The sequence below is a fragment of the Dermacentor variabilis genome, chromosome 4, assembly GCF_050947875.1.
Source record: "Dermacentor variabilis isolate Ectoservices chromosome 4, ASM5094787v1, whole genome shotgun sequence".
In the NCBI taxonomy this organism is placed as follows: Eukaryota; Metazoa; Arthropoda; class Arachnida; order Ixodida; family Ixodidae; genus Dermacentor; species Dermacentor variabilis.
This window is the reverse complement of record NC_134571.1, coordinates 149942221-149965850: the sequence shown is the minus strand read 5'-3', so window position 1 is coordinate 149965850 and position 23630 is coordinate 149942221. Positions and strand designations below refer to the sequence as shown.

At 44.3% G+C, this 23630-nt stretch overlaps 1 protein-coding gene across 1 annotated transcript in view; it reads right to left on the bottom strand.

Moving 5' to 3' along the window:
- LOC142578394 (uncharacterized) overlaps positions 1-23630 on the bottom strand; it is a 128212-nt gene that overhangs the window by 7732 nt on the left and 96850 nt on the right. Inside the window, exon 6 of the mRNA XM_075687788.1 lies at positions 16304-16405. Coding sequence (XP_075543903.1) covers positions 16304-16405 — 102 coding nt within the window. The remainder of the gene's footprint in view (positions 1-16303; positions 16406-23630) is intronic.

Below are 23630 nucleotides of genomic sequence, written 5' to 3'. Positions count from 1 at the left end.
AATAATTTATTGGCATACCCAACTGCCAAAGTAATAAGATTGTGTGGAATCATAATTTTCCTTCACACGCTCAAATAATTTGTTCCTTAATGACTTATAAACTGCATGCGATGGAAGAATCAGATTTTGTGTGTTCATATAGATACTTGTATGGAGTAACCATAATTGCGCCGTACATAATACTCCTAGTTTCTTGTCGAAACATTGCAACGCATACTGTTCAGTAGTATATCATAGTGTATGTTAACTTGAAAAGCCAGCAGTGCACCCATGAAAATATTGCACTTGGAAGAACTGACACTAAGAAAACACGTGCACTGCATCAGATGGTAGACAAGTATACATTCCTTTACCACACTGCAGGGCCCTCAGAACTTAGAACATGTCGAGATAACGACACATCATAGTAAGATGCACGCACTGAATCAAATTTACATATTATGCTTTATAGCTCGATGTGCAGAGCTAGATTTCTAATAGCTGGTAAAATTACCACTCACTGCAATTCTCATGCGATAAAGAACCGAATAATTCAACCACACTGCGGATATTTTGCTGTCAAGCAAGAACATAATTAAAAGGACACTCATTGAAGAAGCCAAACGGGACACAAAATCACACATTCACAATGCAACGTCATGGAATCTCAATTGTTGTTTCTATCGCAGATGCAGGGAAAACACATCACAAACACTTTGCGCCGTTGAAGCGATCGTGCATAGCAATAAAAAGCCCCCCGAGTGTTATTCAACGTGTCTCAGCTCCAGAAAAGCCTGTATTGCGAGTAGCTTAAGCCCCAGAAGATCGCCTATGCAAAGCCAGGCAATGCAACCGCTTCATGTCAATGCAGCGATCGCGCGTAGCGATATTAGGCGCCCCGAGTGTTATGCAACGCTTCTCCCTTTCAGATCCAGCAAAAGCCTCATCCCGTGCTGGCAAGGCACAGCGTGCGCTGTGAAAAAAGACGCTTGGTACTGTCGGAGAACAGGGCCCGCAATTGCGGCAAGCGATTCAAAAGCGCGCGGGTAATGCAGCAACATTACTGTACTATCGAGAGCTCTGAGCGTGCGTGCGTGTTATGCACCTGATCTATTAACTCTTTGCGCTTAGGAAACGGCGTCGTCACATTCACTACATTTCACGGCGTTTTTGCCCGTCAAATTTGGCAGGTATTCAGGCAACAATGACGCCCAAATGTGGCAACAGACTTCTACCACACCTGTTCCAACTCTGCCCGCGTGTTGTGCGTGCTTTGCGTGTGTGCATGAATGCTTTGCGAACGTAGTAAACAGAACTCCCACATAAACAGTGGAACGGACGCTTGCTCAGCACTGGTTGGTAGAACTTAGTTACGCACATTTATGCGAAATTGAAAATCTTGATAAGTGGTTTCCTCCGGTGAGAAAGATTGCGTTCGGAAGTAATCGTGTTCATAACGTGCGCGTGTGCGTGGACTCCATCCTTTCTCGTGAACTTGCATAACAAAACTCATCAATCTTTTCACCGGTTAATAATGCAATGACGTTTCCTCATTTATGAATGCTTCGGCGTTATAAATGATTCTGCTTCCAAGGTTTTCGGTTTACCAGCAGGTTTAGGCGTAAAAGTGTAAGCAATCACAGATTGGAACAAGTACATCTTTCTTTTTAGGACAATTTGTGCTAACATAAATTTTACTTAACAAAGTCTGACAGGGGAAAGTTGAATAAGCTGTCTTAAAAATGAATTGTTACGTAAACGGAGATTTCCTTGTAATTTGCTATTGCTGTGTGTCTGTTAAAATTTGTGATGAAGGGTTCACATTATCATGACAGTCTTCAGTGACTTCTGCCTTGTGCTCTTTCGCCACCCTGCACTAATGTAAACAATGTTTTCGTAACAATATTTCGGTGTTCCTTGCATGTGTTCATAATGTGACAGCTTTATATGCCACTGCCATAAGTTAACATAGAACTCCACTTGCAGTGGCGAGGCAGTGACCCACAACTGTGCCCACATAACAGACGAGCCCCAGATATGTAACAGCATCACACATAATCTCGATGGTCAGATCGAGAATGTATTAAGCGTACGTGTTCTGAAATGAAGGGTCTCTGTATAATTCGTGGATAAGTTTATTGGCAGATTACGTATAGCATATATATATATATATATATATATATATATATATATATATATATATATATATATATATATATATATATATATATATATATATATATATATATATATATATATATATATATATATATATATATATATATATATATATATGTGTGTCGCGTACATAGCAGAACCAAAATTTTTCTTTTGTACATATATTATTTTGAAGCTGTTTTCTATGCTGTAGCTTTATTCCAGCATTTACGTCAGTTTGCACTGCATGCCCATGCAGGAATTCAAAATGTCACTTGCACAGTCTATGCATACAGCATGCTTACCACTGTTTAATAACGCTGATGCTCACAATTATTTCTGTGTTGTTACCCGAATAACTGCCGCTGGCAAATACAAATTTGGCGAGCATGAATTCCTTGAAATGATACACGAAGGCCCGTATTACACCGCGCTTCACAGTAGTGAGGTCTTTTCTAGTAGGCTCGCAATTTTTCTCTCTTTTCTTTTCAAGCTATCCTGAATCGTGCAAGTAGGTATAGTAGCGGTTGCGAGTCTTTCCAGTTACATTATTTTACACTTCAATCAATACAGCATAAACCACATAGTTAACTGGCCGGCCTATCATTAAAGAAGCACACAATTTCGTCCATAGTGCTTGATTGTATGCTTGCTCTTGCTATGGGGTTTGCGGTTTATTGCAGTGTTCCTCATGAAATGAATTTGATTTCAACAGCATCTCATAGAACACTTTTCTTGGCACTGGCCCGAATTTTGCAGCAGTCAAAAGTTATTTCTAATGTGTCGAGTTCCTTTCCATGTGTTCTGTTTCATCCTATTTATTTTCTTGGCATTCTGAGCAGTCTTTTATTCATTCTGCTTTGCGATGTGCAGGTCTGAATGTCATCAACTAGCTAGTCCACATTATAATGCTATAAGTGAGACTTCGATTACTGGGTGGATAACTTAAAAGCACTATACGTAATTCATAAGGCATTTCAGATAAAAAATGCTTGGGTCTAGAACAAGCATCATATGCACTGCAACTCTTATGGTTTCAAGTTTGGCATACAAGTATCTAGAGCCGTTTTGCACATAATAGCAAGTGTTTTAGCTACATGATACAGCCTATTTTTTACTGCTGGTGACAAGTCTATGGCTGGTGTGCCTGCTTGGTTTTGTTGTTGTGCACTTACACTTCTGTTGTGCTTAAGCACTGTAGCTGTGTGACAGCTGGAATATTGCAGCAATGTCGAAGCTAGTTTGCACCTACTATTGCTACCGTGTGCCAACAGTTACCTATCACCGTTTTTGTGAATCTTCTGAAGACCAGTGAAAGTTGTAGTGTCCTTTTGAGTTTGCTGGTAAGTTCATATAACTTTTCAGTTGGAAATTTGCAGGGAGGGAAGGGCTACTACTGCTAAAAACTGAATATTTTGTTGGAAATATTACTATATCAGTAGCACTGGATGTGTGCTTACACAGAGCACAAGTTCTTTTAGCGGGGAGACGTAAAGTTTAATATAAAAGGATAAACTCAAGAGACACGGCATTTGTGTGAAAAAAAGTGAATAGCCACAGACTAATTTCTGTTTCTTGTCATCTAGAAAGGGTCCTTTTTTCATGTGTTGATAGTGGGGCCTTGCTCACACATCTTGTTTATCTGGTACTGATTAAGTGGTCACTGATTTCTCTTCTAAATTTTTCACCGTGAGTGAAAACAGAAGAAAAATCGTTATCCGGCCCAAAGTCTTATTGCGGTAATGCACAACCAAGTCAGGAGAGCATAGTGACCTTTTCAGTGAAACATGGAGACTTTTTGACAAATTATTAGTTACAGGCCAGTCTACCCTGTGTACATTGGTCCACATATGAAAGGAATACCGTGCACTGCCTCTGACAAATATTAGACGAATTCGCTGATATCTGTAAACAAGCAAACCTCGCTAGCCTGTTCGCCTTTGTCAATTCCCTAGTGGACTCGTGTAAATATTGCCTACATTACTTTTTCCTGGAAATATCGGTGCATAACAACAGTCCACAAGTGAATTGAGAAAGCCATCCAGGCAAGGGAGGCACATGTGTGACTGGCTCGCGTTTGTACTTCGTGTAAACAGCATAGCACAACAATTAGAACGATGTCATACCAACTAGTTCCAGTCGAAGCTTTATTGAAGGGAGGATTGCTTAGTTATAAATGCCAACAAACTTCTCTGGTGTGCATCAGGGGCAGTGCAGCCTATTGCTGTAGCCTATCTGTATATTTGTTCAAATGTACATAGGCAGACTGGCTCATGCCCCAACATGCACCTAGGAGAGCACCATAATTCTCTTGTCCCACTTCATAGTATTGCATTGGTATCACTGATGCTGCACGCCAGATTTAGATGGCTAGTCTCGTTTTTTCACGTGTGGCAACAGATTGACCCACAATATCAGTGGCGAATATCATATTACGGCTGCATGACAAAGAGGGATACTCTCTACATGACATGGAACAGCAATCACTCCGTGCTTACTTATTCTATTCTTTTATGCAAATACTTTTATGCTTCTGTACTTGTGCATTGCATTTTGTGCCCTCTTTCTGCAAGAACTGTGCAGTACAAGTGCAGATCCAGTGTAAATATTTTCTTTAATCCTTCCAGCAAAATAAAAGTGGAATTGATAGCTTTTGTGTCCTGTGATCACCCTTCTGTCCCTTGGCACGCACTATAACATAAATATGAAAATGCACCTACTTTCTCAGTTACTTGCCAGCCAGTTGATAAAGTTGAAATATTGCTTTGAGCGAGAAGATTCTGGGCCATTTATGTCACTTGCAGCAAGAATATAGTACTACTCTACCGTCTTCTCATAAGGCATGCTAAAATTTATGTACTTTTCCATTAATGGTTTGTGTAATAATAGACTCGTAGAACAAGCTAAGAGTTGTAAAGATACAAGGTGTATTTTGGCTTTCACCAATTACTTAGAGGGTGATCTGAGGCGGGTACTACGAGAGGTATTCTGGTTGGCTGGCAGAATCTTTACTTCCCTTCTGCACTTCACAATGCTGAAATACTCTACTTGGGCTATCTGAAACTGCTTGTGTTTTGTATTCGCTTTAAAGATTACTATCACACAAGTGTCTAGCGCCTTCCCTTATGCTACTGGACGTAGCCGCTCTTTCCGGTTACACTTATTGCAATGTTAGACAAATTTAGTTTTGTTACTAGTACTTAATGACATAAAAGTGGTAATGAGGTAACCTTATCACACGGAAACAAATCTTTATTGACTTCATGAATAATTTGTAGCAATGCGTCGAATTAAGTTTGTTTTTCAAGCTATGCTGTGTTTCTGGAAAGGATAAGAGGGCGCAACTGGCTGTGAACTGGTTGTGGCTTCCACAAAACTTCAAAGTTTTGTATCTGCACGCACATGCGAAGCAGCACTGTCCAGCTCCAGCTCGACGGACCAGCTCAACCTGGTAAACCAAGTGATAAGGGCAGCTAAGGCAGCTGGACTGAGGGGACCACCCACTGCAGAGCGGATTCGCATTCTACAATCATGTGCTCTTTTGTATAAACTTTATTCTCTCTGTCTTTCTGGGTATCAAGCTGAGATAGCATTTCGTTAGAAATAAAAAGATACGGAGCTCAGGTATAGTATGTTGCTTTGACAAATTAGTTGTTAGGGCTACAGAGTACGTTCAAGGAAAGTTGGTACACTTACGTTACTTTAGGCTCATATTGCCCAAGCCAAATCCATTTTCATTTAATGTAACAAATAAACAAATATTTGCGCTGCTCTTTCGCGTCTGATATTACAAAAACTTCTGATCTACAGAATAAATGTAAGCTAATTATTTACCATAGTAAATGTGTGTTTTGTAGCATGAAATTCATGATATGTGTGTATATAATGAAACGATTCATAATATATAGATATTTGATGCATGCTAAAATTTTCAAACACATGAGAACGTACCAGCACGGCTCCAATGAGACCACACCGGGATACAGAAATCATCAGGCAAACATACGAAGCACAGTTGAGCACACCAAGAGCACTGCGTCAGGTACACCAAGCACACCAAACCGGGGTCACCGTACACGCCAGAACGGGTACACCAGAAATACCAGCCGGCACACCATATACACTAGGGCGGGCACACCATTCACCAAATTCAAGACGTCTCACATTACATCATCGATGGCTGCAGAGCTCGCAGCTGTCCGGGCTGCTCTGGTGTTTTTTGGTCCCAAATAACCACATTCATGGTCCATCTATTGCGATTCAAAGGCAGCTATCCAGTATCTGCTGTACACTTTTAACCATGGACCTAATGTTCTGTTAGTCGCAGACATCTGACTACTTCACCAATACGCAATGGACAAGGGGCACAACATTATCTACCAGTGGATACTGGGCCACAGCGGAATTTCGGAAAATCACAGTGGGCATGACGCTACCGGTTCGGCCCACGATGGTGCCCATATTATTCCTATACCACCGTCAAGAACAGATACAGCCACATGTCTTTGCTCCCTCGAAAGCGAGCTTACGCACACTCTCTGGAACACCAATGAATTCCCGAACGCACGTCTTCACAGATTGAATCCAAGTTTGCAACTCTGTCTTCCACCAGGGCACGACCGGGAGCAACACTTCTGTGCCGCCTATGGCTCAGCGTGGCATTGACGAATTCCCATTCCTTCCGCATTGGAATGGCCGACATCCCTGTGCAACACTTCTGTGTCTGTCCACGTTACAATGTGCCAAGAAAAGTGCTCGTGACCGCGCTGGATAAACTAGACAATCGCCCCTTCACCGAAGAGAAAGTTCTAGGAAACGGGTCCCGACTGGTTTCGGCACTCAAGGTCTTAAGGGCTTTGCTGAAGTTTTTAAGGGCCTATGAATTTTGCGCCCGCCTATGACTGTTGTTGCCCGTAATATCGTGGTGCTGTGTAATTTTTTTCGTTTTTTCTCGCTTCTTTCTCCATTCATTCCGTTTACCCCTTTCCCCAGCACAGGGTAGCCCGCCGGTATTTACACTGGCTAAGCTCCCTGTCCTTCCTTCTCTTTTTGTCTCTCTCTCCTGGTCGCCCTTTCATTTAGAGGCATGTTCCTGGGTCTTTCTTTGAAAATACTTTGCTTCTGCGCTTTTCTGACCTCAAACCATGCCCAACTCATGTCACCCTGCACTGCCTGATTGGCGGTTTTTTAGTCGGCTCTCAAATCCAAGCGCCCTGATTTTCATCTGGCAACCATTGTCAGAGCTAGCGCCGCTGTCGTGTTATGAAATCCGGCCCGCGCGCATTCCCGCGCCCTAGTAGCTCCTTTTCATCTAACCATAAACGCAATGCGGTCATAAACTTAAAGTACAAAGGTTAGTCGACAAGGTGGTTGAACGCCAATAGAAGCGAGCGCTGATGCGAGAATAACTGAGCAGTGAAAGTTGTAGGAGGTTATTAGCCCCAGATGAAGCAACCGTTGTATATGTTGTAGACACGGATATAACACTTAGATATTGTCTGGGAGAAAACGTCACAATTAGAGCTTCTTTGAGAGCTTAGACGTATAACTTGCATCACTAAATTTCTCCGTTAGTATTTTATGAAAGGGTAGAAGGCACTTTTCAGGTTCCAAATGCGATAAAAACCATGGCGCAACACAACCAAAACGGGGGAAGGGGGTCCATGTTGTACCGAGCACATTCGCTAGCCGGAACTCCGCTTGCACTACCCGATGCAGCGATGGTGGCGCTAGCACTCGTGTTCCGTGCAGTGCCACCAGAGGAACGCAGGTGACCTATGACGAAATGGACTGGAGAGGTGCGTTTTTCAATACCATGTGATCCTTCATAATTCGATGATTCCCGAGGTAGGGCATGGCGAAGAATTACGTGGTGGGATAGAAACGATGTAAGATAACTAGTGGTGGTTGCAATTTTAACGTCCGTTTATGCGCACTCTCTAAGATTGTCTGCTGCAGCAGTGTTCGATCATTTACCAGCGGCGTTGAAAGTAACAACCTATTCCGGTCTATGTCCCGTTGCTCTAGGCGCGATGAGGCCCAAAAATAAAAGAACCGGCTGTAAAATGTTGTCATCAAAATCAGGCGAGCACTTCTTGTGCTGTCATTGTGGGCATAGGCAAAAAAAGACACATGCAGACTTGGGCGGTGCCCGCAGCACAGTCGCAGTGTAAGCTTGAGGAGCGACACCATAGGAGCTTCATTTTCGGCGGCACACAGTAGAGGGCCTTCGCCGCAGAAGTCTCTTCCCGTCGTTTTCACGAGAATTACCTGAATTGCTAGTTCCGGCCTCGACGATGAGCTGCCGTCTATCCTGGTCTCTGCACAGCGGTCGCAATTGTGGGCGGATATCCAACGACTACACTACGCAGTGGGCACGGAACCTACGCATCCAACTCGCATTGGTAACAACCTTTAGAAAGACACCACATTGGACGTCACCTTGGTCATACGAGCCTAACAGAATGACATAATGCTGGCAAAGCAGTCAGCAGCGATTACTCCATTCTGGAAGCTCTCATCACAGTCAACACACCATCACACCATCACGTGTAGGCCGAACACTCAGCGTAACAGACTGGGAAGCCTTCCAGGCCCGCAGGGTAGCACGAATTTCCATCCCCCCCCCCCCGGTGATAGGCCTGCTCGCGACCTCAAGACATCGACCAGCGCAACCGTCTTACTGACGAGGAAGCTCGGAAAAATTGGTGTCGGAAGGTGTACGTGACCAGTAGCTCGACAGTAAATTACTACATATGATAGAAGCTCTCGACATGCACTGGAGAGGCTAAGGAAACGCTACCGGACCCGGATACTGAATGGTACGCTCCGTAAACGAATTGGGATCTTTAACAGGGACATCCAGAAGTAGGCGCTATAGCTAATCATCAACAATGGCATTCAGTATGCGGTCGCATGCACCGGCAACGCGATCTCCCCGAAATGTCGAAACTCCTGAGACACCTCATAGCTGCACAAACCAGAAAACCACTTAAAGATACAATCTACGGAAGCTTCTGCATCAAACGCAGGCTACTGACCAACAGCTGCTTAGGAACCTCACCACCAAATACCTGGGCGAGCAGATGCCTCAACTGCAGATGCCCTATACTTGCCTGAAAAAATCTTCTTGGGCACCACTATCACCGTAGTGGAAGTGCAGAAAGTACGCAAACCTAGCGTAAGAGGGCAACCGGCGGCCGCACTCCCCGCCACTGGACGATAGGATCGCCACTGCGCTCCTTCGAAGCGCGGACGACTACCTAGCGGGTGGCCCGCTACATATTGACACGTGTGCTTCTTTATCCTTTCGCAGGGACTGCATTTCACCTACTAACAATTTGAGTTATCGCTCAGCACAGGACGCGCCTACATTATTGGAACCTACTGGAATGTTATCAACGGTTCTGGGCGTTGTCTGTTGTCTCCGAAAAAGAAAATTAAATTGTGGGGTTTTTCGTGCCAAAACCACTTTCAGATAACGAGGCGCGCCGCAGTGGAGGACTCCGGAAATGTTGACCACCTGGGGTTCTTTAACGTGCACCTAAATCTAAACACCACGGGTGTTTTCGCATTTCGCCTCTATCGAAATGCGGCCGCCATGACTGGGATTCGATCCCGCGACCTCGTGCTCAGCAGCACAACACCATAGCCACTGAGCAACCATGGTGGGCTGTTGTCTCCGAAGGTTCTGTAATCTGATTGTATACGCGACACGAATTGTGTAGTACTTTCTGGCTGAGACATTGGCACTAGCGATTACTCTTGAAATTAAGACGGCAAGCTGGGCGAGTTGGTGATTGAACATGTTCCTATCCCACTTTCGTGCGGCAAAATGTACTTTGGGCAGACGGGACGCTGCCTTAACCTCCGCCTTAGGGAGCACCAAGGTGCGATCAGGAATGAAACAGGTTCGAATCTGGCCGCGCATTGTAAAGTTTGCTCGTGCAAACCCATGTTTGAACAAACAGAAATACTGTATAAACATATGCATGAAACTAACCGCGAGATTGTAGAGGCCTACTTCATGCATGTGAACTCAGGCGCATGCGTCAACGAGCCTTCTATCACTCTACAGGATAAAGAAGCTGATTTTTTGAATGGCAAGATAGGCTGACACCCTTGTAAACGTCATTTTACACGTGTTTACATTTTCTGTATATTATAGTCCGTTGCTTGAAATAATAAACCAGTTGTTAGTCTGCGCTCGTGTTGTGTACTTCCTCTCGTCCTTCGTCCGGGTTGCACTGCCCACCCATAGGAACATGTACTCTTGAACCTTCGATGACTCATGGAGAAAAGCCGATGCACTTGACCGGCAGATCAGATTACCGACGATTCCCGACTGTGTTCGCCGCTATCATTATGACTTGAGTGTAGCTCATTTTGTGGCAACAGCTTCACTCAATAAAACGCCAGCTTCGTCATTTGTGTTTTGCTGCTTTCTTCACCGTCACTACTACGTGACACCCGGTGAAGTTGGTTGTGCGTTCATGTACCGAACGCCGCCGCAAAGCCGTAATTCAAGCCCTCATCATGAAGACCGCACAAAAGTAGCCCCGGGTCATGGAAGAAGCCGCCGGCTACAAAACCTGCCACCGCAACCCGGACTCATAGTGCCTATAACGGACTTCTACCCGAGACGACCAAGAAGATCGTGGCCAACTCAACAACCCCGGTTACCAGCCCCAGCGTCCTCCATCGTACTGCATAAGCCTAGGGAGCCGACGACCTTCCACGGGTAACCCTTTGAAAAGCCGGAAAGCTGACTGGAAACATGCGAAAAGGTCGCTGCGATCAATAAGTGGAACTCTGACGACAACCTGCTGCATGTGTACTTCGCTTTCGAATACGCCGCTAGGACGTATTCCTGCAGCTTCCTGCAGATCTTCGCGAGCGTCCAGCGTAAAGAGGGAGCCCACGCTCTGCTGGAAGCTCGCATGCAGCTCTCCAACAACAAAATAGCAATTTTCGTCGAGGAGATGATGCGTCTGTTCCAGCACACCGACCCGGATATGCCTGAGCTGAAGAAAATTTGTTTCTTCATGCGTGAGGAAAAGCAAGTTATTTTCGACGAATCGATGCACAACCTGGCCATGACCGTAGCAGAATTTTGGTGAAAAGCCATGACGATTGAGAAGAAGTTAAAATTGCGCACCACGCAATTCATTCGTCGTTTATTGCCAAGGCACTGCAAAGTTCGTCCTCTGCTCTAAACACGCATGAGAGGTGATCGGACATGATGTACGCGAAGAACTGCGGAAGATGTTTTCTTCGATGCAGCCTAAAGTGGCTTCGATTGCAGATGTCATACGCGAGGAAATCCAACAGTCATTAACCCATTAGGGACCGGTTTCGTTTTTTTCTTGCTATATTGAAATAAATCTTATATATTAACTTATCTTTGTACTAATAATTCACATGCAAAAATTATTACTCATGCCTAATTAGTTTTCGAAATATAGCCCGTGACCATATGGTCACACTGGGCCCTTACGCTACAGCGAAATATGCGAAGTGAAAAACGTTTATTTCAAGCCATGAAACATCACAAAAAACATACATAGCGAGTAGTCGAGCACTTCTTTAGTGTGATATGGTTTAAATCAGGGAATACACATGCCGTCGTCATACTTTGTGCATTGTGTGTGCACTGCGCGGTTGCAATTATCTCATGCACACCTCCACCTCTTGCCATTAGGTATTGGTTCAAGAAAGTGGGCCACTTGGTCATACCGTGTACCATTCAGGACATCACCAGTCTTTGGGATTCTGCGTTTACCAGGTCCTCTAGGCTTATTGTCCCATCACATCAGGTAGCTTTGTGCAATTTGCCTTCGGAATTCCACCTGCGTGACGTTGAACCCTGTGCTACGAATTAGCCCCCAAGCGTTGCTGATAGCTCCATTACAAAGTCAAGTAAAAATCGGTTACCAACACTTTTTGCCACGGATTGCAATCCTATAGGGGCCTACATTTGCTTCCATCTGGTCCGTACCTCCTATAAAACTTGTACTGAGAAGCAGTATTTTTTGCGGGCCACCTTGATTTGCTTCTTCTGAACACGAGAGTACCTGTCTGCAGATGACATTGGCTTTACGCCGTGAATGGTGCTTACGCTCGTTACTACAGAATTGTCCATCCAGCGGGCAACAATTATCCTATTGTCGCTCAGCACGGGCTCTTCGTGACCGCGATGTTGGCGCTTGACGAATTGTGGTCGAGCGATAGGGCACTCCTTGGGAACACGGTTCTGCTTCACTGTGCCCGTGCCTTCGTATCCCTGTACATTGATATGCCTGAGTAGCGGCATACCTGTGAATAAATTATCAAAATAGAAAAAGAAAGGAAGGTCTTGCGTCTCTGCTGCGAGTTCATGCACCATATGAATAAGTGGCGCCGCTGCTTTTCCGAAGTTCTTTTCATATCTTTCAGATGTTCCGGCATCCCCCGCTTGCCGTGATGCACTTTGAAATTTAAAAGGTATCCGTACTTGCCATTTAGGCAGCATACATTATACGCGAAGCGGATAGGCTATCCGCGTATAAACTGTTTGGAGCCATGACGACCATAATACTCAATCATACTTTCGTCATAGCTCAGGTGACGCTCAGGTTGAAAGTGCTCCAGAAACCTTGCATTCAATAGTGTCATCAATGGACGCAACTTGTCCCTAAGCGTCAGGCTTGCATTTCGCAGTGTAAGAATCGCATTGTCTGTACGAAGCGATTTCTTCGCATAGCATTGTAGGCCATCGTGTTGCGCATATCCAAGCCGCTGTCCCAATGGCACTTTTTCCCTGGCAAGCGGTTTTAGACGGATAGAACGAGCACTCCGAGAAAACCTCAATCTTCTTTGGTAATCTCCGGATCGGGAATATTGAAATATAACGCATACTTTCTTGTTTGTTCGACTAGCAGTTCCACGACGGTTTCGTCCAAAAAGATTTCGAACAACTCAACAGGTGAAAAGTCCCTGTAAGCAGCAAAGTTTGGGTAGGGAAATATGCCAAGGCTTTTCTGCAGATCACCGTTCGTTCACTTAGAAGCAGTGGATAATTTCGCAGGAATGGCCGTATCAACTACACCAGAAAAAACCTCTCATGTTCCGTCACCTAGCCCGCCGGGGTCGTCATCGTCCGGGTCGGATCCACCAATGCGGCGTCCGTCAGAGAAAACACTTTCAGCTCCGGCTCATAGCGCCGCCCGATTAGATTGTCAATGAGCCCCCCTGAGTCTTCATCGACCGACTCTTCATCCAAATAGGTGCTAGCCTCTCGCGGGTCGATATAAATCACTGACACGTTGTCATCGTCTTCTTCGAGTATCTTCGCTATTTATTCCAGCATTAACCTATTCAGACAATAAAATAAGAAATAACTACTGCGGGAACGTGCCAGCAGTCGTGCAAGAGATCAGAATGTAGTTTTTAAAAAAATAATAAGTTAGGTAGCCTAGGCCCAGCGTGACCATATGGCAACGCGCAAGATAACACGCTCGTTCATGGATAAATCAAACATTAATCTTTCAGAAATGCTCATCGAAGGTCACATATTCAAAGAACAATATGGGGGTAAGGATATACGACTATTGCTCAAACAAGTAGTGAAAAAAAACATTACCCCTTGGAGTGATGCATGGCGACGCTACTGGCACAGCGACACTTATTCCCGCCCTTGCAAGGGGCTCCCACAAAACCTGCCGTCACTTGATATTCATAAAGGGAACTCTCATCTGTCTAACGACATGTCAAAAGCGATTTTGGTGTCGTTTTGTTAATCTATATAATTGAAATGCACTGTGCAGACTAACGTGACCATATGGTCACGCTGGTCTTTAATGGGTTAAGGATTCCTCAATCACCGTAGCTTCAGCCGGAAGCTATAACGTGCGCCACCCTAGCCAGCCGCCACGTTCCCCCTCTGCGCGCACGCCAGGGCCCAGTAACCACGCAATTCCGTCGCTTACCGCCACTGCGAGATGGGCCTATGATGGCTCTCTGTCAACGCGTGATGTCCGCAGATTGGCGAACGGACACGTGACATGGAGTCCTCGACGACCACCCTGTTGGTCTCCAAGGCAGACCATGCACTAGCCCAGCTCGAGTACGTATGCAAGCCCCCATATCCCGAAAACTACAAAGAGCAGCTGATGGAGCTGCGGATGCTGTTCGTTGAGGCCTTTCTTTCGATGAACCCGTATGGGTTTCCTTTGTAGCAATTGCTACGAATGGGTGGATGTCTATTTTTCCCTTTATGCATTACGTCGCTCCACCTTGCAGGTTTCCGCAGAACTACTACGTCAAACTCTTGTCTTTGCTTCGTGTTGTCGACAAATTCGACTTCGCCCTGCTATCTGCTAGCCGCCTGGTTAGCTCAGATGGTAGAGCGGCTGCCCCGGAAAGGCGGTGGTCCCGGGTTCGAGTCCCGGACCAGGACGAATTTTTCTTCAACTATGAGGCTTTTCTTTCGAGGAACGCGTATGGGCTTCCTTTGTAGCAATTGCTACGAACGGGTGGATGTCTATTTTCCCCTTTATTCAGTAACCAAACTGTAAGCATGACCGTCTCACACGGGCGCCAAACACCGGCGATCAAACTGTCTCAATCGCCGCACTGTAGTTGGCGCAGACTTGTTGGGGCGCCGCTGTTCTTCATTACAGAGCGAACAAATAATATAAAGAAGAAAAAAATACTTTGTCACCTGCAAAAGGAAAGCTGATCGAAAAAGTGTCATTGTTAGGCATGAAAATAAAAAAAACACAAAGGAAAAGTGACTTTAACACATTAATTATCTATTGAATAAAATCATTTAAAGGTGCCATCTTAGCACAGAAGTAGGCCGGTTTTTGTTCAATTTGGCGAAAGCGTATTCAGCAAGTAATGAAGCAGTTGATGTCTGCAACAAAGCAGCCGCCTGAATATAGAGGGTGTTTCAGTGAATACTTTCAAAAATGGTTAAGAGTTGCCTGTGGCAGGTATCACAATTCTAGTTCATGAGCTGGTCTACTCGAAGCGGCGGACAATACTTGTACAAAACATTGTGATGAGAAATCGACTAACAAATAAAATTTCACTAATTAGGTTTTTAACTTAATAAATTATGGCGCATATTGCTAGTTATAAATTCTAGCCGTGGAGTTCACAAGGTCGATCCACTTCGAACGAATTCTCAAGATAACACCAATTTCGAGATATAATTTCGCAAACTTTGCGGAGAAATGCATTGGCGTTCCAGCTAATTTGTTAACAAAACGTCGTTCCATGCACTGAAGCACAAAAGTCCAATGCACAAAAGGCCAATGCATTTTTTCGCAAAGTTCAGGAATTTATATATCGAAACTAGTGTCGTCCTGAGAATTCGTTCCAAGTGGATCCGTCTTGCGAAGTGCACTGCTCGAATTTGTAAATTGCAATATGGGTCATAAAATAATTAGCTATCAAGTTAATTAATGAATCCTTAGTTAGCCGATGTCGCATATGATTTTTTTTTTGCAAGTAGTGTCCGCCGCTTCGAGTAGACCAGATCATAAACTAGAGTTGAGCTATCTGCCACAGGCAACCTTTAACAAATTTTGAAAGCGTTCGCTGAAACAGATTGTATATCTTTGTCTATAAAAATTGTACTTCTTATACTAACCGCAGTGTTCCTCGGGAGCGCTTCTTCAGTAATGAGAAAACACGTCAGAGAGAATAATGCGTGCGAAACAATATACGACCCTCGATCTGACTAAGCTCATCGAACAAATATCTAGAATATGAAACTTTTTCTAGTATTCCTAATTCTTATGAACTCATCTAATCGTATATTTCTTTGTTAATGTCTTCCTCAACAAATCCTAACTTGTATTATGTCCTCGCTCTTGTGTCAGGGTATAGCCCAAACATACCATATTTACAAGCGTGAATGCATGCTTTCTGTGATATGAAAATGATGTCCATTTTTCCCGATAAAAGGCAGTCTTTTTACACATCTTGAGGTGACGAAAACGTATACCTATGAGAAATTCAACGCAAGTCGTTATTTTAACGCAATTATACATGAGGTACATTCGAGAAAATGAGAAGCAGCGTGTAATGTTAGGAACATGCATCGTAATAGTAAATACATATGGGGAGAATATAACTACGAGGACTTCAGTAAATGTTGCATCACAAAGCATTCACGTACCTATCAGGATGAATTCGCAAACTAAAAATGGCAACTTCATTTCTAGTGGAGCACAAGAAACCGATCGCTTGGAAAGATGAAAACTGCTCAAGCCTCTCCTCTCTGCAAAGAAAAATATGAACTATTTAGCTGCGTAGCACCGCAAAAATACCTTGTGGCGCGGCAAGTTTATTCTTTGCCTCTAAGCTTTAGTGAAAGACCGCCACGTTTGCCCCAGCTGAAATATTTTTCTTTTACTATGACGTTAACTTTTTTACGTTTACAGACTCCTCACGGTGATTTATCAGAAACGTGCAGCTGTTTGCCGCTAGCTGTGACGTTCGAAGTTCTACAATTTTTTGCACTTGTATATTAATTGTTATTCTAGTTATTCTATATGTGAACCAATGATGTTAAATTATCATTTTTCAATCTTAGAAAGGCTAAATTGCACGAGAACGCTGTTGTTCTTTCCAATAATCTAGAATCAATTATTCTTCCACTGCCTCAAGCTACCTGTTACAGCCAGAGCCGTCATGAGATTTTGTGTAGCTGCGCAACCTCACCTTTGGGGCATAGGGGGGCTCATCCTTAGCCCTGGCCCTTTTCTAGATTAATGACCACGGTCATAGCTATATATATTTTGTTGTTTTTTACCCTTTCCTTCTATCATATTGAAAACAGGTAGCCCACATTTCACGGTGCAATGTAAATTTTGAAATAGAAATGTGCCACTGAAGGCTATCATTTAGGAATGGCAGTAATGAACACAGGACCTGGATTTCGATACCCGCCGTCATTACTTAGATATTTTTTAATTGTCCGGGATCAAATGCCGGCTGTGGTGGCAGCGTTTCATCAGCGGCGAATTGCAAAATGCCTTTGTGTCATCCATTAAATATACCTTAAAGAACGTCAGGCGGTCAGATTTAATCCCGAGTCCCTTCCTTACGGCGTGCCTCATAATGACATTGTGCTTTCAGCACGTAAAATCCCGAAATTTTATTTGAAGTATGTCAAAGGATTATAAACAATTGCATGAAAATGCGGCGTTGTAGGCACCGAGCGATGGTACCATAATTGGGCAAAGGCGCAAAGAGTAAGAACATGTAAGACATGCTAGGATTTACGCCAAATTTCCCTTGCAGGTTCCTGAAAACTGAGTAAATAAATGGCTTTGAAAGTAAATTTCGTAAATTTTGGTCTGGGTGAGAATCGAACCCGGGCCTGCACGGTACGAGATGAGCACACATCTCCGATGCCGCGGCAGCTCCGCGGTTCTGGTCGACTAAAGGTGTGCCCAGTGCACACATCATTGCACACATCCCGTCGAAAGAGGTGGCCTAGTGCGTGTGTCTTGGTGTCTGGTGCGTCTTGGTGTCTTGACAATGCGCTACAAATAAACGCCACAAAGACATGCTTCATGATTTTTCATACTCATCATAAGCAAACCTCTTTAGTTCCGAGTCTTAATCTAGATAACCACGTAATTTATCTATCTGATACGACCACATTTCTTGGTGTTGCTCTTGACTCTCATCTAAAAGTTAACAAACATACCATATCCCTTGTTAAAAAAAATTGGTTTTCGTTTACGTGTACTAATCAAAGCTCGACATTACTTTCAGCAATACATCTTAGTGTCAATGTATTACGCATTCATACATAGTCACCTGATATATTGTCTCACATCATGGGGAAACACATATGAAACACACATGTCATGCCTTCATCACTTAGAAAACCAAGCAGTACTACTGATTACATTTAGTTCTCATCTGGCATCTGCTCCCCCACTTTACCAACATCTACAAATCCTTCCCCTCAATTACTCATTACAGCAAAAAGTTGGTCTTTTAATTTACCGCATCCGAAATCAAGGTGCCGTCATTACAAATATTTCGGTCCCCCAACTACTCAACCATAACACTACAAGATTCTCGGAACAAAATAATATGTTATTACTTAAAGTACGCAAAAATTACGGCAAGCAGACAGCGCTCTTTTCGGGAATAATGTTTTGGAATTCATTGCATGTTAACATCAAGTGCATCCATCCAGAACAATCATTTCATAAAGCATTGAAAATTCACTTGTGGTCAACAGCCTGTTAGTAATAAATAACTTTTATTGACAACGAACTGTGCTTTATTCTTTACGCTTTACATTATGTATAACCGTCAAGTACCTAATTCGTTTTATGTACTTCTCTGTATAATTATATTTTAATGAAGTTGTATATTCTAGTCATTTATCTTTGCTAGTACTGTTTCACTGATGTGTAACCCCACTGCCTGTCTTTATTTGATTATTTTTTTGTATTTAGCACAGGAGGTCCCCTCGGCAATTTAAACTCTGGGACCTCCTTCTGTACTGATATTTATCATATACCTTCCTGTATTCAATAAACAATAAACTGTCAAACGTGATGGCGCAGCCATTGGCTAGTAGGTGGCGCCAGGTCATGAGGGTATAAACTTAATGTATTAAATAAAAAATGCACAACCCTTACCCTGCCGGAAAAAATAGGCGTAAGTGAAGCTTGTCTTGCGAGCATCTGAACTTCGCCACGGTTATGTAACTCACAGGTAACGGCGCCCGATTGCTTCGGCCTCAGGCTGCCTCAGCTGATCATCTCGTTCCTGTTGGATTGCCTGGGCTTGGGCGACTCTAACGGCTAGATCGGCATGCCGACGGTCCGCCCTTTCACGGGAGACTTGTTGGAGCCGTTCATCGAACCCTACCCATTCATCGGGGGGGACGCAAGACGCGTAGCCGCCCCATCCGTTTTCCGAGGCTGACTGAACGGAAACGAAGCCGCCGCAGCGCGCGCGAGACCCTTTCTTGCAATTTCGTTCCCCGCCGGAAACGAAACGGCTCTGATTGGTTGCGCGCGTGGTCTGAGCGGTTGCCTATGCTGCAGGAACCCTTGATGGGACTCACGCTTCGGCACCAGCGACGCTCTCAACTTACCAAACCACGCTTTCCCGCCGCAGCTATGCTCTGGGAGCAACTGTTTTTTTTTTCATGATCACACCAACGCCACTTGTGAGCCAATACAAACATCGCTTTAGAAAACATTAATGCTTAACGCAACGTCGCTTTGCAGTGGTTCGAGTTACGAATCCGAGCGGGAAAGCGAGTGCGTTCAGATGATTGGCGCGTTTTGATTTACCCTTACTGAGGAGCAGTTAGAACGCAGACGAGCGCTTGCGCGGACAAGGAATGCGCGGACAAAAAAAATGTATCTGCTGAATATATTTAACCATGATGTCGGCCGCATTGTTACAACTTTATAGCCACGGCGACGATGGTGACGGGAGCAGCACAATGCAGACGGAGTTGTGATAAGAAAAAGTGCTGCAACAATAGCGCTGCGACAGGACAGTTTCGTTGCAGTGTTGCATCAACCGGGTAACTCACGCATTGTTACATAAAATGTCGGTTGCAAAGCACACCACTGCTTTGGTCGGCGTATTAAAAGGATGGGAACTTTTCGTCACTATTGTAACGGAATTTTCAATGGCGATAATTGGATTAGGCTGGTTTCCTAATTCAGCGCCGCTTAATTACGTCCGCCTGCTGGAGATAGTCAAAGTAAAACGTGACGCCATTCCTGACGAAGATCGTTTGATAGAACAGATTGCACAACACTAAGCTCTACTGTTTGAACCCCTTGTGTCCTTAAGAGCTGTTGCAATAAGAATTTCAATTCGCTGTAATCAAACCGTAGGCTTTATAACGGTGGCTTCTTATGACTGATGACCGGGATCCCATTTCGGGACGATTTATGCGCGGAATCACAATTTTGCTAGTGCCCTGGCGAAATACCTTAGAAAGCTTGTATAACAACTGCGTGAACCAGAGCGTAAACTATAGACTTTGCATTTAGATAAGATATAAAGTGCCCACCATTTCCACCATATGTGAAGTCGGTGTCACTTTCAGTTCTACTTAAAACGTCGGCAAGCTCTCTGCACGCTCTGTATAACGCCTGAAAGCGATAAAGAAAGCAACATTCCAATATATTTGAGAGAACTCATAACTACACGCAAAACCTTCACTTTTCTCCTCACATACTACACACAACATTACCCAGGCCTTAGTTGAATGACACACATGTCATTCATATGAACATTTGCACTAAAACTTTTGGAATAATTACCAAATTTGATCTCAGGAGCACTTATACAGATTGGAGCACACGAACAAGACTCTACGCTTTTCGGACAGTACGCGTATAACAAGCCCGAGTGCTTGCGTATCCTGTTTAGCTCAAAAATTGTAATTAACGCACACAACTTGAACTTTGCGGGACCGTACCCATAATGTGTCACCTATTTATACCTCATAAGAAGAAGACCGGTGGTTTATATAAGCGAAAAAACCATGATATGTATGTAAAATACATTACAATAAAGAACAAGTACTCAAAATATTTTAAAGCATCTATAGTATGCAAGAAAATGGCAGGTTCCGCGTATATCACTCATGACATGAACCTCATTTAATTCTCCCAGAACACTGGAACGCTTGACGGATTAGACACCTAACGCATCGGAGATGTAACCTACAGCGAGCTTGGCACACCTTTCTAATTAATCATAGAATGACCTAGTTATTCGAGAGCTTCTCTTTAGAAATTTCCTGCCCAAAACACTTTCCCAATGCTGCGAGTATATAAGCGGAGTTAGAGGTAGCCTACAGTGGCGTCTGCACTGCACGCGCCATTATGTCTGCTGCTATCTTGATTAGAGCGCGGGTATTGACCAAGGAAAGGTGGGGTCGGGGGCGGTAAGAGCAATACGACAATAGCCACTAGGCCGCGCCGAAGAGCTTCGTTGCCACGAATACGCTTAGACACGAAAAATCACCAGTTCATTTCCGAAGGACTCTAAACTTATTAATAAAGGAAATCAACTGGCAGCTCACATTTAATTCCAATTTTATTGCGATCGCCATTATATAGACATCCCCTCCATCTTTACCTTTTCACTAAATAAGCATCCCTCGCCATGTATGCTCGGACAGCGGCGTGGGACCGCTTAGTCTCCTTGGGATGCCCTGCTAGCGTATGCCAGTTACCCGTTATGAGACGCACCGGTACGGTAGACTATAGAACGACACTCTGTGTGACGCCAGACTCTGAGGCCATGACTCCAGGCTCCTACTGCGCATATGTACGGGTGACGTTCCCGTCGGGGATTAAGGAGCAGATTCTGCAGGACATCTCTTACTAGGCACGGGCAATTAACTACCAACCAAGGTCAACATTGATTATAATAAGAGCAAGTTTGGTTTATATAACTCCAATTATAACTTGTTGATAACGCAGCAAAGCGCTCTGCCTATTCTTGAGTGGGAGAGGGATTTCTGGGCAATAGCGATCTTCTTGTGCTACCCTCCGCTGCGGATTGCGAGCAGAATGATACGTCGTACACCCGCTGAGCTATTTATCTCTAAGAGCACGAAGAAGTCACAGCTCCTATTAGCAACACTCTTGCAGCGAGGCTGAGCCGACGCGCAGCAGAGCTGGTGAGCGGTGGGCGAAGCGGAGATGGGGCCAAGAGAACGAGAGCCGTCACGGAAAAGAAGGGCGTATTCGGCAAGGGAAAGGACGTAGAGTGCGAAAGGAGAGGAGCGTGAGGTAACCACAGCTTTAATTGCGTTTTTTTATTTAACTCTTATGCCGTTCACAATCAGGGCAAGAATTGTCGTTGATTGTATACCTGACGTAACTGTGATGCGATTTCAAAAAAGCTATTGGGAGACATTACACCGAAACTTGTCTAATGAATTGCATGTGCGACGACAATACAGTTGCATATACTTTCCTACAATATTTACAAGAGGGAACTCTGTCGCGGAGATTATTAAACTGACCGGTACCGGTATGTGTCCGACCGGTACTGTAAATGACCGGTACTATATGTATCTGTTTGGCCCTTGCTCTTGCGGATTATGATGTTCATATGGCTTTCTTTTATTGCGCTTCATCTGCCTTCATTGTCTAAAGCTTCATAGCAATATATACTTTCCAAGTGCAAAAAACTCTGCCAACACCCACAATCGGTAATTATTGCAGCGTTTTAGCTTATCAATGTGGTCAAATCGAAATGCGCAATGTGCAACAATGCGCTGCTAGCCAACTAGAAATTATAAGGTCGCTCTATCCCACTTGTTGATGCGTGCGTCTCATTGGTAATGCTTTCATTATTGGGCTTCTGTGCTAGAAGCCCTGTGTTCGAATCCGGCTGTCGTAAAACTTCATCATTCCGCATTTAACTATTCAATGTTAAAAATAACGAGTATAGGACGTCACGGAGCCATTTAAAGCTAGGAAGACAAAGTTTAGTATAATCCGTGAACTGTCAGCGAGCCTGCGTTGAGGTACCAGCGTTTACGCTGGAAGTTTCGACGGATCGTATATGCAGTAGTCGACACGGTTGGCCCGCAGATAAGAATTTGCTGATCGGCACTTGTATTCGCCGCTATCATTGTGCTTACGTGTTACTTGTTTTGCTTGGCACAAGCTTGTGGAATAACGACTTAGGTTGCAACCCGCCCAGGTAGCCACTGTAATTCTTGACCATCAATTCTACCTGAAATTTGGTGGAGGTTTTTGATTTTGTACCACAAAAGCCTGCAAGCCGTGATACCCTGCACAGCATCGGACTTGAACTAAAGGTTAACGCAACCAGCGATTATCGAGCCGGCCGTAGGCTTCAAGGATTGCTGTTTGAGCTCAGCCTTCTACATGAAATAATCAGGAAGGTCAAGGCGAAGTCAACAAGCATGATTTGAGCGCTTTTGTCACCTACCCTGCTGCCAGAACCTCGGGAGGCACCCACCTTCCGCGGATTATCAACTAAAGAACTTCGGGTCGGGACTTTAATCATATGGAATCACGACGACACATTGCGCAATATCTATCTGACTTCGTATGACAGTACACAGACATGCTTCGAGAATCTAGATTCAACCCCAACAATATGGCACCTGTTTCGCGGCAGCTTCCTACAGGTCATTGCGAGCGTCCATGCGGAGAGAAGGGGCCGAAGGCCTGCCTAAATGTTGAACCCAGCTACCCAATAAAAGATTGTATCACTGATGAGGTTACGAGCGTATTTCTTCAGGCTGACTCCAACAAGCTAGAATAAAAGAACGCCGGCTTCGTGATGAGACCTACAAGGTAGGACCTCCTCACAGGGGTAATTCGAAAACCACCCATGACCGTCAAGGCATTTTCATCAAAAGCCCTGGTCGTCAAGAAGAAACTTGAAATGCGGACCAGGCAAAGTGATGGCGAAATTATCGCACCAGAGAACGAGGTCCAAACGCGTGGCTT